At 37.8% G+C, this 13,761-nt stretch overlaps 1 protein-coding gene across 2 annotated transcripts in view; it reads left to right on the forward strand.

The window, feature by feature from the left end:
* Window positions 1-13,761, forward strand: part of DENND2C (DENN/MADD domain containing 2C) — a 53,611-nt gene that overhangs the window by 24,759 nt on the left and 15,091 nt on the right. For both annotated transcript variants that reach the window (XM_006895688.1, XM_006895687.1), the window contains 6 exons: window positions 2,000-2,109; window positions 4,208-4,277; window positions 5,303-5,380; window positions 6,557-6,697; window positions 7,175-7,323; window positions 7,763-7,940. In XM_006895688.1, coding sequence (XP_006895750.1) covers window positions 2,000-2,109; window positions 4,208-4,277; window positions 5,303-5,380; window positions 6,557-6,697; window positions 7,175-7,323; window positions 7,763-7,940 — 726 coding nt within the window. The remainder of the gene's footprint in view (window positions 1-1,999; window positions 2,110-4,207; window positions 4,278-5,302; window positions 5,381-6,556; window positions 6,698-7,174; window positions 7,324-7,762; window positions 7,941-13,761) is intronic.

Below are 13,761 nucleotides of genomic sequence, written 5' to 3' on the forward strand. Positions count from 1 at the left end.
ATCTCCACTTCCTCTCCAACATTATTACTTGCCGTCCTGTTAAACTTTACCACTGCTATTTGGGTGAGATGGTATCTCATTTTGGTTTTGATTTGCATCTCTCTTATTTCCAGTGATTTTGAGCATTTCTTCATGTGTCTGTCTGCCATCTGAGTATCTTCCTCTGTGAAAAGTCTTTCCATATCGTTTGCCCATTAAAAATAGTATCTTTTAGAAATCACAGTCACCTTCCTTTCAGAGCATCTTTTGTTATTGATTAGAGGATGTCTTTGGTTTGTTTTTTTTTAAGTGTACAGCACACATTTATTACCAACAACCCTCTCAACTCCAAAATTGGGCACAGGGATTAAAAATAAAAATTCATTGCCCTACTTAGTAAAGCATTACTAGTAACTTTCATAAAAAATGTACAAACTTTGTTAAAAATTCATCAAGCCTTCAAATGATTTGGTTACAGATATTTATAATATGTACATTTAAAACTATATGTTAACTGATACAATGGTATATGACTTGAGAAAACGACTCAGCAAATGATTCCAAATACACCCCTGTAAGCTTAGATATTTTTTTTTGTCCCATGATTCATGAGACACTTGGATTATCACTAGAATATTCATATTGAATTAAGAATCAACTTCTATGGGGGAGGCGGGGGGAAGGGCTGGGCAGGGAGAAAAGTGCAACAGTGAATGAATGGAAATCCAAAATCTCTGTAAATGTTCATTAAAATTATTAAAATAAAAGAATCAACTTCTAGATAAACTATTACCAGTCATCTTTCTTACACCAGATTGTAGAATTGCCAGAGGTACCATTTCTATATAAAAATAAGATTACTTACTCTCAGTAATTGTACTCAGTGCATCTTCAGTGATTCTTGACCCTGGCCTTCCTGTTTTGCTAAGATAGCTGCTTATCAGAAACCACTATGCCTAAGGCCAAGCTGAGTTTTTTGTTTCTATTTTCCACTCTCATATAGAATTGTCACCTATGTTATTATGCCATTGAATTGGAACTGACCCATAGCCAACCCTCCAGTGGGTTTTCAGAGGAAGTAAATCACATGGGCTCCTGTGTCTTGACTCATCCCTTTTCCCACTCCTCCAGCATCCCCTTCCACTCTCGCCTATCCCGTTCAACACCTCTCTCCCCCTATCCAGACCTTGATATGATGGGTTAAGTCTCAAGCCTTCTGTGATTCCAAATGCCTTGCGTTGCTGCTGGTCCCATATGCTGTGGCCAGTATCTTTTGAATTCAGGAGTCTCTAAGTCCAAATTCTAGGTACTAATATTAGGCTTTCTATCTCAGATGGTTCTGAGGAAAAGTCCTTTGCCTTGAACGTCAGGGACCTCTCTACAGTACCATAGAGCAACGGTGTCATTCTGGAGACTAAGGTGTATCTGGCTCAGGCTATAGTCTTTGCAATTACTTGCTATGCATCAAAAAGCTGAACAATGACTAGAAATGATAGAAGGAGAATTCATACCTTTGAGCTGTGGTGCTAGGGAAGAGTACTGAATATAGCATGGACTGCTGGGAGACCAAACAGGTTCATCCTAGAGAGGGTGAAACCAGGCTGCTCCTTGGAGGCAAGGATTCTGAAGCTTCATCTGACATATTTTGGGCATGTTGCGAGGAGGGACCAGTCCTTGGAGAGCAATATTATGATTGAGAGGGTGGAGGGACCGTGCAAGAAATGAAGATCCTCGATGAGATGGATTGATTCAGTTACTGAGGTAATGGGCATTAGTGTGTCCAAGACGATAAGGTTGGTTCAGGATAGAGCAGGGTTCAGAGCTGTTGTACGTAGGGTTGCTATGAGTTGCAAGCAAGTTGACGGCACATAACAACAGATCACATGGGAAGAGATTGCCGATCTTTCTCTAGAAGAGCAGCTGATGGATTCGAACCACATGCCTTTGGGATTACAGCACAGCTTCTTACTACTAGGCCACCAGAGCTCCCTGTCTTCACCTATAGTGTTCTTTTTTTCAGGGTGATCATAGTTTTAAGCAGTCCAAAGATACGGAAGAGAGGCTCAAAGTTATCCCAAAATTTTGTTTTCCTGATTCAAAGGACTGGATGCCAACCTCAGAACTCAGGAGGTAAATGGACCACTTTATCTGATTTCCTTTGTTGAAAGTGTAAATGTAGAGATGGGTTATTTGAGAAATGGGTAGAGCAGCAAAGAATCCCAAGTGAATAGTGTCAGGTCAAGGATGCTGTGGAAGGAAGTGAAGGAACAGATTTAGACCATTTCCGATGTGCAGCTCAAAAGAAAAACACCAGATCCTTTCAGTGTCAGAGAGAAGGAAAGTAACTATGAGCGTCTCGTTGGTTTACCAGTTCTGCAGGAAGGAAAAAAATAGTTCCACTATAAATACAATCAGAAATACTCCTAAGTCAGCAGAAAAAGAAATAAAATTTAGACTCTAGGACTTTATCCAGAAACAGTGGTGAAACAGAGCAGTGTCTGGACCTTGTTTCTCCTTCGTGTTTATAGGAAGAGCCTCAGCCCAGTTTCTTTTGTTTCCCACAGAATTTGTTGTACAGAGGGAGGCTCCACATTGAGAGGTGGAGGTGGATGAGTGTAGATTTTACTTGCTGTATTCAGAAGGGCAAGTGCTAAAGTCTTTCTGCCCAGTATCTAGTGGAAATGACCATTTAAAATTACTAAACCTTCATCATCTCTGGATCTCGTTTGTAAATAGATAACGGCTTTGTTCAAATCATAATTAATGATGATCCTGTTTAATGCTGAAAACCTTGATGATGTGAACCATGTCCCATGCAGATGATCTGCTGGATGACAGCCTCAGCTGTTGCTTAAGTAGCTCTACCCTTCAGCATCAGTTGTTCCCAGGCTAAGCTGCTGTCTCATAACCAGTTTAGCTGGATTGCCATGCTCATCCATTAGCCATCAATCCCAGGGCTTTGAGGTTGTCAAATCCACTGTTAATCTCAAAACAGTTTCTTTCACATGAGCCTGGCTGCTCTGTGGTTGGCATTCCACCCTGAAAAGCTATATATCTTTGTTGTAGAATATTTTGGCAATGCCAAAAAGTGAAACAAATAGAAATTAGAACTCATGGGCAGTCTCATTACCCAGAGATAAGTGTAACTATTTTGGCATACTCTTCCAGTCTTTATTTTGAGCATAAATAGATATATCCATGCCTTGTTTAAATTTGAATTTCTTTCTTTATTGAATTTGTTTTTCAGTCATCTTACAGATCTTGTAAATTAGCTATGCATGCCTTCTGCTCATGTTTCTAGTGAAGAATTGATCTTTTTCCTGTTGATTTTTATATAGTAAGGAACACTATGTAAAGTTCCTGTATAATAGGTCACTGTTCCGTGTGGTTTCTCAGAACAAAATATAATAATTTAAAAGTAGAAAATGGCTTATCAAAATCCTTCATAGCTTATTTACATCTCTTAGTTACATAGTAATTCTATAATAAATATCAGAAGTGGTTGGCTTTAACAAACAGAAATTTATTCTCACACAATTTAAGAGGTTCAAAGTCCAAATTCAAGGTGCTGGCCCTAGAGGAAGGTTTTCTGCCTCTAGATCCCCAGACTGTGGGAGTTTCCCAGCACAGGAACCTAGTTGCAAGGTCACTATACCTCTACTCACATCTCTTTCCTTTCATCTCTTATCTTGTAAGAAAGGTGTTACCAAGCCAGCCCAGGGGAGAGCTATCTGTACATCTGTGACCTGATAAAGGGTGTTGCATCTCAACCCCCATCTCCTTGTAACTGATCACATCATTACATAATTGCCTCTGATCCGGCATCATTAGCATCAGAGAGATTAGGATATATGACATCTAGTTTAATAATATTGGGAACTGTGGTCTAGCCAAGTTTACATATATTTTGAGGGGGCACACAGTTCAATCCATGATACCATATGTTTGACTAAATCAAACGCGCAACAAAGAGGAAATAGATCTAATTAACAACTAAAGTGAATAATTAAAAATGGAATCAGTGACTCATTCAATACCTGTTCTTTCACTTTGGTCCAAGGCAAAATATTCTTAAGGCCATTTTCCCTGAGGATGAATGATAGTAATGTCTTTCTGAGATCATAAAATAACTGTTGCCGGACCCTTTTTTTTAGTGATTTTTTTTTTCATGAAGAAGTCAGAAGTGGTTATTTAAGTCTTAAAATAACAATTAACTTTTTTCCCTCAGTGAAACTTTCTCTTTTGTCCTGACTGGTGAAGATGGCAGCCGGTGGTTTGGTTACTGTAAGAAGCTCTTGGTAAGTACTAGACTTAATGTCACTAGCAGGAATGGCAGCTGTCAAGGCACAGTAAATCACACTAGCAACGTCAGAACTACTATTGCTGGATGAGTTTGAGAGTAACTCAAAGATCTGAGTTTTAAAGATCCTGTAAACAGTGAGAGCAAGGTCAGACTTAGCCGTAGTGCTTCAAAATAGAAGGATGTGTTATTTACATAGTTATTTTTGTAGTAGAGAAAGAAGCTGCTGAGGTAGTATCTAGATAGCAGTATGTATAGTTTTGAAGGATAGTACAAATGAACTGATCGAGGGAGTTCTGAGTTACTTACATTGAGACTTTGTTCTTGCATAGTCTCCTCCACTATTCTACTAAACCTGGAATAGATCCTATTACTAGTTGTCCCTTATTTACAATGAAGTTTCATTCCATGAGTCTGTTATCATCTTTTGTTATAATTGTTTCTGTAAATTTGATCATTATTTGTCTTTGGGTTGGAACATTACTTAGAAACATCTGTGTGTGAACATTTGAATATATCACAAAATTACCATTTTACCATCATATGACATACATATGTTAACAGTAAGATATACTGAAACAAGCCCATTAACAGTCCTAAATGCAGTTCATTATAATTTGAGTACATCATTAGAGATTACCTATATCACTTTTAGGGAGCATTGGTGGCTTAGTGGTAAGGCGTTGTACTTTCAACTCAAAGGTACATGGTTCAAATCCACCAGTTATTCAAGAGGAGAAAGATGGACAGTCTCCTCCCCTATGATTTACTGCCTCTGAAAACCCATTGGAGGGTCGGCTATGAGTTGGTTCCAAGTTGACGGTACATAAAAGCAAAAGGATGTCATTTTTTCACAATCTCCCTTATTGTTGTCTCTGTAGATTCAGTGAGGTCAAGAGTATTGATTCCTGCTCTGCACTTAAAAGTGTATTACTAGTCCAGATTAGTAAGACTTGTATGGCTTCATTTTTGTTTTGTTGGTTTGTTGGTTTTGTTTTTGTTTTTGTTTTTTTCCCCTTTTAGCCAGAAGGCAGAGGGCAGCGGCTCCCTGAGGTATACTGCATGGTTAGTCGCCTGGGCTGCTTCAACCTTTTTTCAAAGGTGGGTGAAACATAAACTCTATGAAAAGGAAGAAATTCTGAAAGTCTGTCTCTAATGACTCAAATCAAACAGGTTGCTGTGGAGTTGACTCTGCATCAGGGCTTTCCCACATGTGCAGTGTGAAACTGCCCTGAAGGATTTATGTGGCTGAAGTCTTTATCGAAACAGTTTTCAAGGGCCTTTTCCTTCAGACATACTGGGTGGGTTTAAATTGCCAACATATAAGTTAACAAGCATTTGCACCACTCAACATTAAGTGGTATGGGTTAGATTAGAAAAGATTCCTCAAGGAACTCATGCAGTATTACTTAAAATGGGTGACCTTGGAGGACATTATGCTGAGTGAAATATCAGTCACAAAAGAGCAGGTGCCACTATTGTAGAACGGGACTGACATCAGGGTTGGGGTGAGACTGAGAAAAATTGGGTAAATTATGTATACTGCATTGAAACAGATGAGGGAGAGAACTGTTTGAAAGCAATATATGATTGGCTATTATGGTCATGACAAGAGTCCAGAATGAAGGTTGCATATTGGAGTGTACTTGGGGTGAGAGGGGGGATTCTATACCAAGAAAAGAATTTTTCTTTTACTTTTCAAAGAGAAGAGCTAACTGGGGGGAGGGGTGGGTAGGGAGAAAAATGCAACAATGAATGTATGGAAGTCCAAAATCTCTCTAAACATTCATTAAAATTAATTTTAAAAAAATTTTAAAGAAGAAAAGATTCCTCATTAGTAGTTATAAATAATAAGCATGAAGGTGTAACTTTAGATATCTGATCCAGCTGTTATTGGTGTATAATCAGTCCCGTATTTTATTTCCTAAAACTCAATTTGAAGACCATAACCTAAAGCTCATCTTCTCTCCTGTCTTTCCCAGACTTTAAATTACAAGTATCAGTGTTATGTGCTCTGCCCCTATCTGCAGATGAAATCCTTACAGAAGTGGGAGGGAATCCTTTCCTTTTAAGAAAAGTTGAAGACTTGTTTTGGGAACTTTTTGACACTCAACACCTTTAATGAATATTTATTTGTTGCAGAAGCTTATCTGTCTTAAATGCCATTGATAATACTTGCAAATTTGTCTACCAACACATTAGGAGTTCCTTTTAATAGGATTATTTTTTTATTTTTGAACTTAGTCTGTAATAAGAGAATGTATTTTATACATGTAGATTCTAGATGAAGTAGAAAAGAGAAGAGAAATGTCTCCAGCCCTGGTTCATCCATTCATGCAGAGTGTCATGGAGGCTCCTTTTCCAGCTCCTGGACGAACCATCACAGTTAAGAGCTACCTTCCTGGAGCTGGAGATGGGGTAAGTTAGTAGATTTTTAAAAAACTTTGCGTGTAGGCTTGTTAGAGTCTATACACTCCTAGGAATAAACAATTTCCAGAAGGCTTAGACATTTAATTTTCTATAAATTGAAGAATATGATTTAATCCCATAAGACACTATAGAAATCCCAACTTAGTCCTTAAAAAAGTTGATGTTAGACTCAGGAACCAGTGGTTTTCTAGCTTTTATAAATTGACCATCCTTGTAATGATGATTTTATTGTGCTAAGTGAAGATTTTATATACCACTCATAGATGGCATTAAAGATTTTATCACAAATTTACAGCTGAAAAATGAAGTATTGGGTTTGGAGAATGAGGTGTAGGTAGCTTCATAAACTCTTTGTAGCAAGTCCTGTTTCTTTCATTTATCTTGTAAAGCACAATAGGATCCATTACTATTATCATGAAAGTCTTTTCAACATCAGCTCCTCTAATTGAGATGCTTGCTTTTCAGTCGATTGAACTCTGCCGACCCCTGGATTCTCGACTGGAGCACGTTGATTTTGAATGTCTCTTTAAGTGCTTGAGTGTGTGCCATCTCATCCGCGTGTGTGCTTCTCTTCTTTTGGAAAGGAGAGTCATCTTTGTTGCCAACAGTCTTAGGTGAGAAATCAGCAGAAAGCTTCACTTCGCACTGGTGTTTTACTTGTTCTCTGGGCATATTTTTAAAATGTAGGATCAGTCCTATGATGTAGAATAGTGACATAGATAAAACCAAAGAGTAAATAATCCAGAAGTCATTTGCATTGAGTGATAGCAATGATTTTTTTTTTGAGGCAAGGAAAAAACAATACATTTTGCTTAAAGAGTTGTTAAAAATTAATAATGCTTTCCTAAGTACATGCTGATTTTTAACACAATCAACTGTAGCAAAGAGCTAGATTAAGATGAAACATTTTTAAAGAATTACACATTTAGTAATTACACAGTTGTTCATCTATGGTAATTAATGGGAACTTGTTGATCATTTTAAAAACATACTATCTGTGAAAGGTCTTGTGAGTGTTGTCCTGTATGTGACACTGTTTTCTCATCTTGCTAGCACCTTGTCGAAATGTGGCCATGCCGTGGTAGCCACCCTGTATCCATTTACATGGCAGCACACCTACATCCCAGTCTTGCCAGTGTCTATGATTGACATTGTGTGCTCACCTACCCCCTTCCTCATTGGAATCCTGTCTTGCTCCTTACCACAGCTTCAGGACTTACCCATTGAAGAGGTGAGATGAGTGAAATGGTACCTCAAAGCATGTGGAATGGTTGGCAGTGCATTTACCCCTGACAATTGAAAAAAAAGTTTCTCAAAATGTTACAGTAAGAATCAGTCAGCACAAGAAATGTTCATCCTTTTTGTTAATGAAAGAAGAGAGTTAAAATAACAATTAGTTACTGTGTTCAGTTAATCACATATTAAAAATAATGAAAATGTTGTCCTGTCAAAGGTGTGGGGAAGGAGAAAAGCCAGGGGCAGTTCATTGCATAGATACAGTACTCTACAAATGGCAGAGCCCAGGCTTTGGAGGTGAACCGGAATTGGAATACTTATTTTGGTTCTTGGTATGTCTGTGATTTTGAACATTTAAACCTCTTGAGCCTCAGGTTCTCTGTCTCTATTACTGGAATACATCTTCTCCTCACTTACTTGACTATTTTGTTGTTTGACTTTCCAAATTTAAGACAATAGTGAAGAACAGTCTACTCTCCAGCCCTTTTGTGCATTAATAACATATGCCTGAAAGTAACAACACTGCGGTGCAATGTGAGAGTAACATGGATAGTAGTGATCCAGATTATATTCGTAATCTTGGCCAAGCTGTGATTCTCGGGGTTCTGGCAGTTGTACAATGATGGGTAAAATTATCACTCCCTTGTATGTTTTAATTCTGAGTAGCAGTAAAGCATCTAGTATTGTAGGTGCACATAGTGATCTCTCAATGAACACTCCATGGTCTTTTATTTTTACTCCTCTTTTTATTTTTATTCCTTATGAATTTTAGTATGTACCATAAGGATATTAAATAAAAGATAGTGACATATTAATTACATTATATAAGTAGAATTCTCTAGAAGAATGAAATTTTGGGAACTGAGTTATGGTGGGAAGGACAAAGAAGGTAAAGTATGGCATATTAAGCTGATGGATGTTATAAGTCATAACAGTTACAATTTTTCATTCTCTGCTACAATATGAAAACAACTTGTAAATAGAAAAGGAAAACTAACTAAACTTTGAGTTTCAAATATTAAAATTCTGCCTGTGGAAAAAATTGGTTAACTAACAAATGAAAGCACATGGTCTTTAAGAACACAGGCTATTGTCTACGCATGTGATAGTCTAGTGTACTAAACTGTTTTCTACCTTTTTGTACCTTTTCTACCTTCTTTTTTAAAATAAATTCCACTGTGTTCTATTGAGGTGGAGGGGGAAGAGTACGGTTGTTGTTGTTATTATGTACTGTCAAGTTTGAACAGACTCATAGCTGACCCTCCAGTGGGTTTGCAGAAGTAATAAATCACACAGAAAGAGATCATTATTCTCCTGCAGAGCAGCTGGTAGATTTGAACCACATGCCTTTTTGTTGGCAGTACAATTACTTACCGCTAAGTCACCAGATCTTTTTAAGGGTTCAAGAGTTGTCAATGATTAATATAATTAATATGTTATCACCTTTGTATTATGTGAGAAAAATATTGTAATACACTTGAATTGAAATATGTATCTTATTTGCTAATTTATGACAATAATCTTGAACAAGCAGTGCTATGCAGGGTGGGCTGGGGGGAGGAGGGAAGAAAATGTGCAACAATGATTAAAAAAATTTTTTTTAACTATCTTATTTGCAATAATGAAACATGGGCCAGCCCATTCTTAAGTAATTTGTGAAGCATAGATACTTTGTTTATGTCAAATATAAAAACTAGTTTGGGCTAACTTAATAAAATTTCCTTAAATATTTTTATTTTATTTTTTTATTACTTTTTTTGTGTGTATCGTCAAATCAGATCTGACTGATACAGGAGGAGATTGTTCCTCCTTCTCCAGCAGAGCATCTGGTGGATTTGAACCATGTACCTCTGAGGTTGCAGTGCAGCTTCTTGCCACTAGGCCACCAGAACTTGCCTAAAATTTCCTTAAATATAACACACATTTAACAAGTGCACAAAATAAAATATATGAAAAACAAACACAGAAATCCTAGTGCTGTTGATTGTTTCCAACTTTTAGCAACCTGCACTGAGTTTGTAAGGCTGCATCTTGATGGGCAAGGAATACCTGTCTTTCCTCCAGAGAGTCACTGGTAGAGTCACACTACTAACCTTTCGCATCATTAGTTGGAAAACATGGACTTGGTGACAGAAATGAAGCTGGAGATAGAATAATAGAATTTTGCACAATCAACTATTTTTTCATTGTAAGTACATTTTATAAGAAACATCAACACAGGTTATACACGTGGATTTCATTTGATGATATGCATAGGAATCAGATTGATTCCATAAGTGGAAAGAACTGCTGGAGAAGCTCAATATCTTCTGTGAAAACTAGGCCAGGTGCTGACTGTGGAGCAGAACACCAACTACTCATACACAAGTTCAAGCTGAAGCTAAAGAAAATTAAATCAAGTCCATGGAAAACCAAAATATGACCTTGAGTCTATCCCACCTGAATTTCAAAAGCATCTCAGAAACTAATGTGAGGCCTTGAATACTAATGAGCGAAGACCAGATGAGTTATGGGAGGCTATTAAGAATTATTATCTAGGAAGAGTGAAAAAGGTCATTAGAAAGACAACAGAAGAGGAAGAAAAGACCAAAATGGATATCAGAAGAGACTCTGAATATTACACTAGAGCACCAAGAAGCCAAAGCAGAGGGAAGAAATCAAGATATTAAGGAGCTAAACGAAAGATTTCAAAGGGCTGGGTGTGAAGACAAAGTAAAGTATTATAATGAATTGTGCAAAGAGCTGGAGTCAGAAAATCAAAGGTGCCGAACTCCCTCAGCATTTCTTAAGGTTAAGGAACAGAGGAACAAATTCAAGCCTTGAGTTGAAATACTTAAGGATACTTTGGGCAGAACATTAAATGATCCAGGAAGCATTAATAGAAAATGGAAAGAGTATATAGAGTCATTGTACCGAAAGGAATTGGTGGAAACATAATTTCATGAAACAACATATGAGCAAGAGCCTGTGGTGATGAAGGAAGAAGTTCAGGCTGCTCTGAAGGAACTGGGAAAAATAAGGCTCTAGGAATTGATGGTATACCAATTAATAGATGTCAACAAACAGACGCTTCCCTGGACGCTCACCAAGTTGTGCCAAGAAATATGGAGGACAACCACTTGGCTAACTGACTGGAAGAGAACTATATTTGTTCCCATTCCAAAGAAAAGTGATCCAACAGAGTGTAGACATTATAAAACAGTATCATTGATATCACATGCAAGCAAGATTCTGCTGGAGATTCTCCAAAAACGTTTGGAACAGCTCATCAGCAGGGAACTGCCAGAAGTGTAGGCTAGGTTAGGAAGGGGTCATGGTACTAGTGATATTGTAGCTAATGTTAGATAGAGCTTGGATGAAAGCAGAGAATAACAGAGGAATGTCTGTCTGTGTTTGATTGACTATGTGAAGGCATTTGACTGTGTGGACCACAACAAACTGAACAAGATATGTTCATATCCTTGAAGATGTATCATGGGGGTGTTGCAATCTAGAAGACACAAATTTGACTAACAAGTTATAAGTACATGAGTCCAAAAATTATGGAAAAGTAAAAGAAAAGATTCTTTCATTGTTTTACAAACCCTCCCCCAGGTCCCCTCCACCATGTAGCCCTCGCTCTAGTCTCCTGTGATGACAGAAATACCTAGTTATATATCTCTTTTAAACAGTTTTCTCCCTCCTCTGTTTCAGTGCAGTATACATTATTGAACCCATCTTACTCAGTCTCTCCCCAACCCCAAGGACAGTCCCATTCTACAACAGTGGCATCATATAATATTTGTCCTTTTGTGACTGGGATATTTCACTCAGCATAATGTTCTCCAGAGTCAACCATTTTGAATAATAGTGCATGAGTTCCTTGTTTTTTAATGCAGCATAGTATTCCATTGTGCGAATATACCACAGCTTCTCTAACCATTCGTTTGTTGATGGGCACTTAGGTTGTTTCCAACTCCTTGCTATTGTGAACAAAGCTGCAATAAACATGGGAGTGCATATATCTGCTTGGATGTCAGCTATGGTCTCTTCAGGGTATATTCCCAGTAGTGGAATTGCTGGGTCAAATGGTATCTCTATTTGCAACTTTTTGAGAAAGCGCCATACTGCTTTCCACAGGGGTTGCGCCATTTTACACTCCCACCAACAGTGAATCAGGGTTCCAGTTTCTCCACAACCTCGCCAGCATTTGTTGCTTGCTGTTCTGTTAAATTTTGCTATTTTGACTGGGGTGAAATGATATCTCATAGTTGTTTTAATTTGCATCTCTCTTAGGGCTAGGGATTTTGAGCATTTCTTCATGTGTTTGTTAGCCATCTGAATGTCGTCTTCGGTGAAATGCCTAAGAACAATGATATTAGTCTGGAGACTAAGGTGTGCTTGATCCAGGCCATAGTCTTCACAATTACTAGCTATGCGTCAGAGAGCTAGACAATGACTAGGGATGATAGAAGGGGAATTCATGCCATTGAGCTGTGGTGTTGGAGGAGAGTATTAGATATACCATGGACTGCTAAGAGAACGAAAATATTCATCCTGGAGACGGTGAAACCCGGCTGCTCCTTGGAGGCAGGGATTATGAAGCTTCATCTAACATACTTTGGACATGTTGCAAGGAGGGCCCAGTCCTTGGAGAGGGACATCATGCATGAGGGTAGAGGGACAGCGCAGGAGAGGAAGACCCTCGATGAGATGGATTGATTCAGTGACTGAGGTAATGGGAATAGGTGTGTCAGAGACAAAAAGGTTGGCACAGGATAGATCAGGGTTTAGGGCTGTTGTATATAGGATCACTGAGTCAGAGGCAGTTCGACAGCATGTAACAACCTTTTGCATAGTCACCTACCCCATAATGCAGGACTCCTTAAGTGCCCAAAGTAAAATGTACAGCACAGTGAATTATTTCAGATCTAGCATTTATGTAACCAGCAATGGAATGGAAAAATCGCAACATTACAGAAACTTCTGCCATGCTTCTTTCAGTTTTCCTTCCTCACCCATCCTAGGTTTTGCTTGGTTTTAAACTGTAGATACATTTTAGTTTAAGCTTATCTGCATTGTAAAGAGAAACATTACAATACTCTAGAAGCCCTTGCATACTCCATCTAATCAATACTCCTTCCCTTACCACCCATACTTGGCTTTACTTGATTTTAAATAGGATATACATTAATTTAGACAGTATGTTTTGTCAGTTAAGCTTTGCTTTTTTAATTATATCATTAAAATTAATCCATGTTTCTTAAATAACACACTAGTTTGTTCATTCTTGTTGCTATGTATTATCCTATTGTGTGGATGTATCAGAGTTTATTTATCCATGCTGTAATTGAGAGATATTTTAATTGTTTCCAGTATGGGTTAATGCTGACACAAATATTGTTGCACACAATTCTTGGTACATACTGTGTGTACTTTTATAAGTATACTGGAAAGTGGAGTTGCAGAGTCATGGTATAAGCTTATCTTCAGCTTCTCTAAGTCAGTCAAGTTGTTTTCCAAAGTAATTATACCAGTATTAACTTCTTCACGTAGTGTGTGAAAGTTCTTGTTGCTCCACATTCTCACCAACATTGGTTAAAATCGTTTCATATCAGTTATAATCATTTAACCTATCTGGAGATTGTGGAGCGATACTCTCCTTGTGGTTTAAATTTATATTCCTTGTTTATGACGGAGGTTGAGTATTTTTTCTGTATGTTTTTGGGAGTATGCATATAGTTCTGTGACATTTCCATTTTTCTACTGAATTGTTACCTTATTATTTCTGAGATCTTTTTATACTCTAGCTATTGTTGTCATTGTTCTATGCCATC

Source organism: Elephantulus edwardii, unplaced genomic scaffold (assembly GCF_000299155.1).
Source record: "Elephantulus edwardii isolate Elephantulus edwardi_28Jun2011 unplaced genomic scaffold, EleEdw1.0 scaffold00174, whole genome shotgun sequence".
In the NCBI taxonomy this organism is placed as follows: Eukaryota; Metazoa; Chordata; class Mammalia; order Macroscelidea; family Macroscelididae; genus Elephantulus; species Elephantulus edwardii.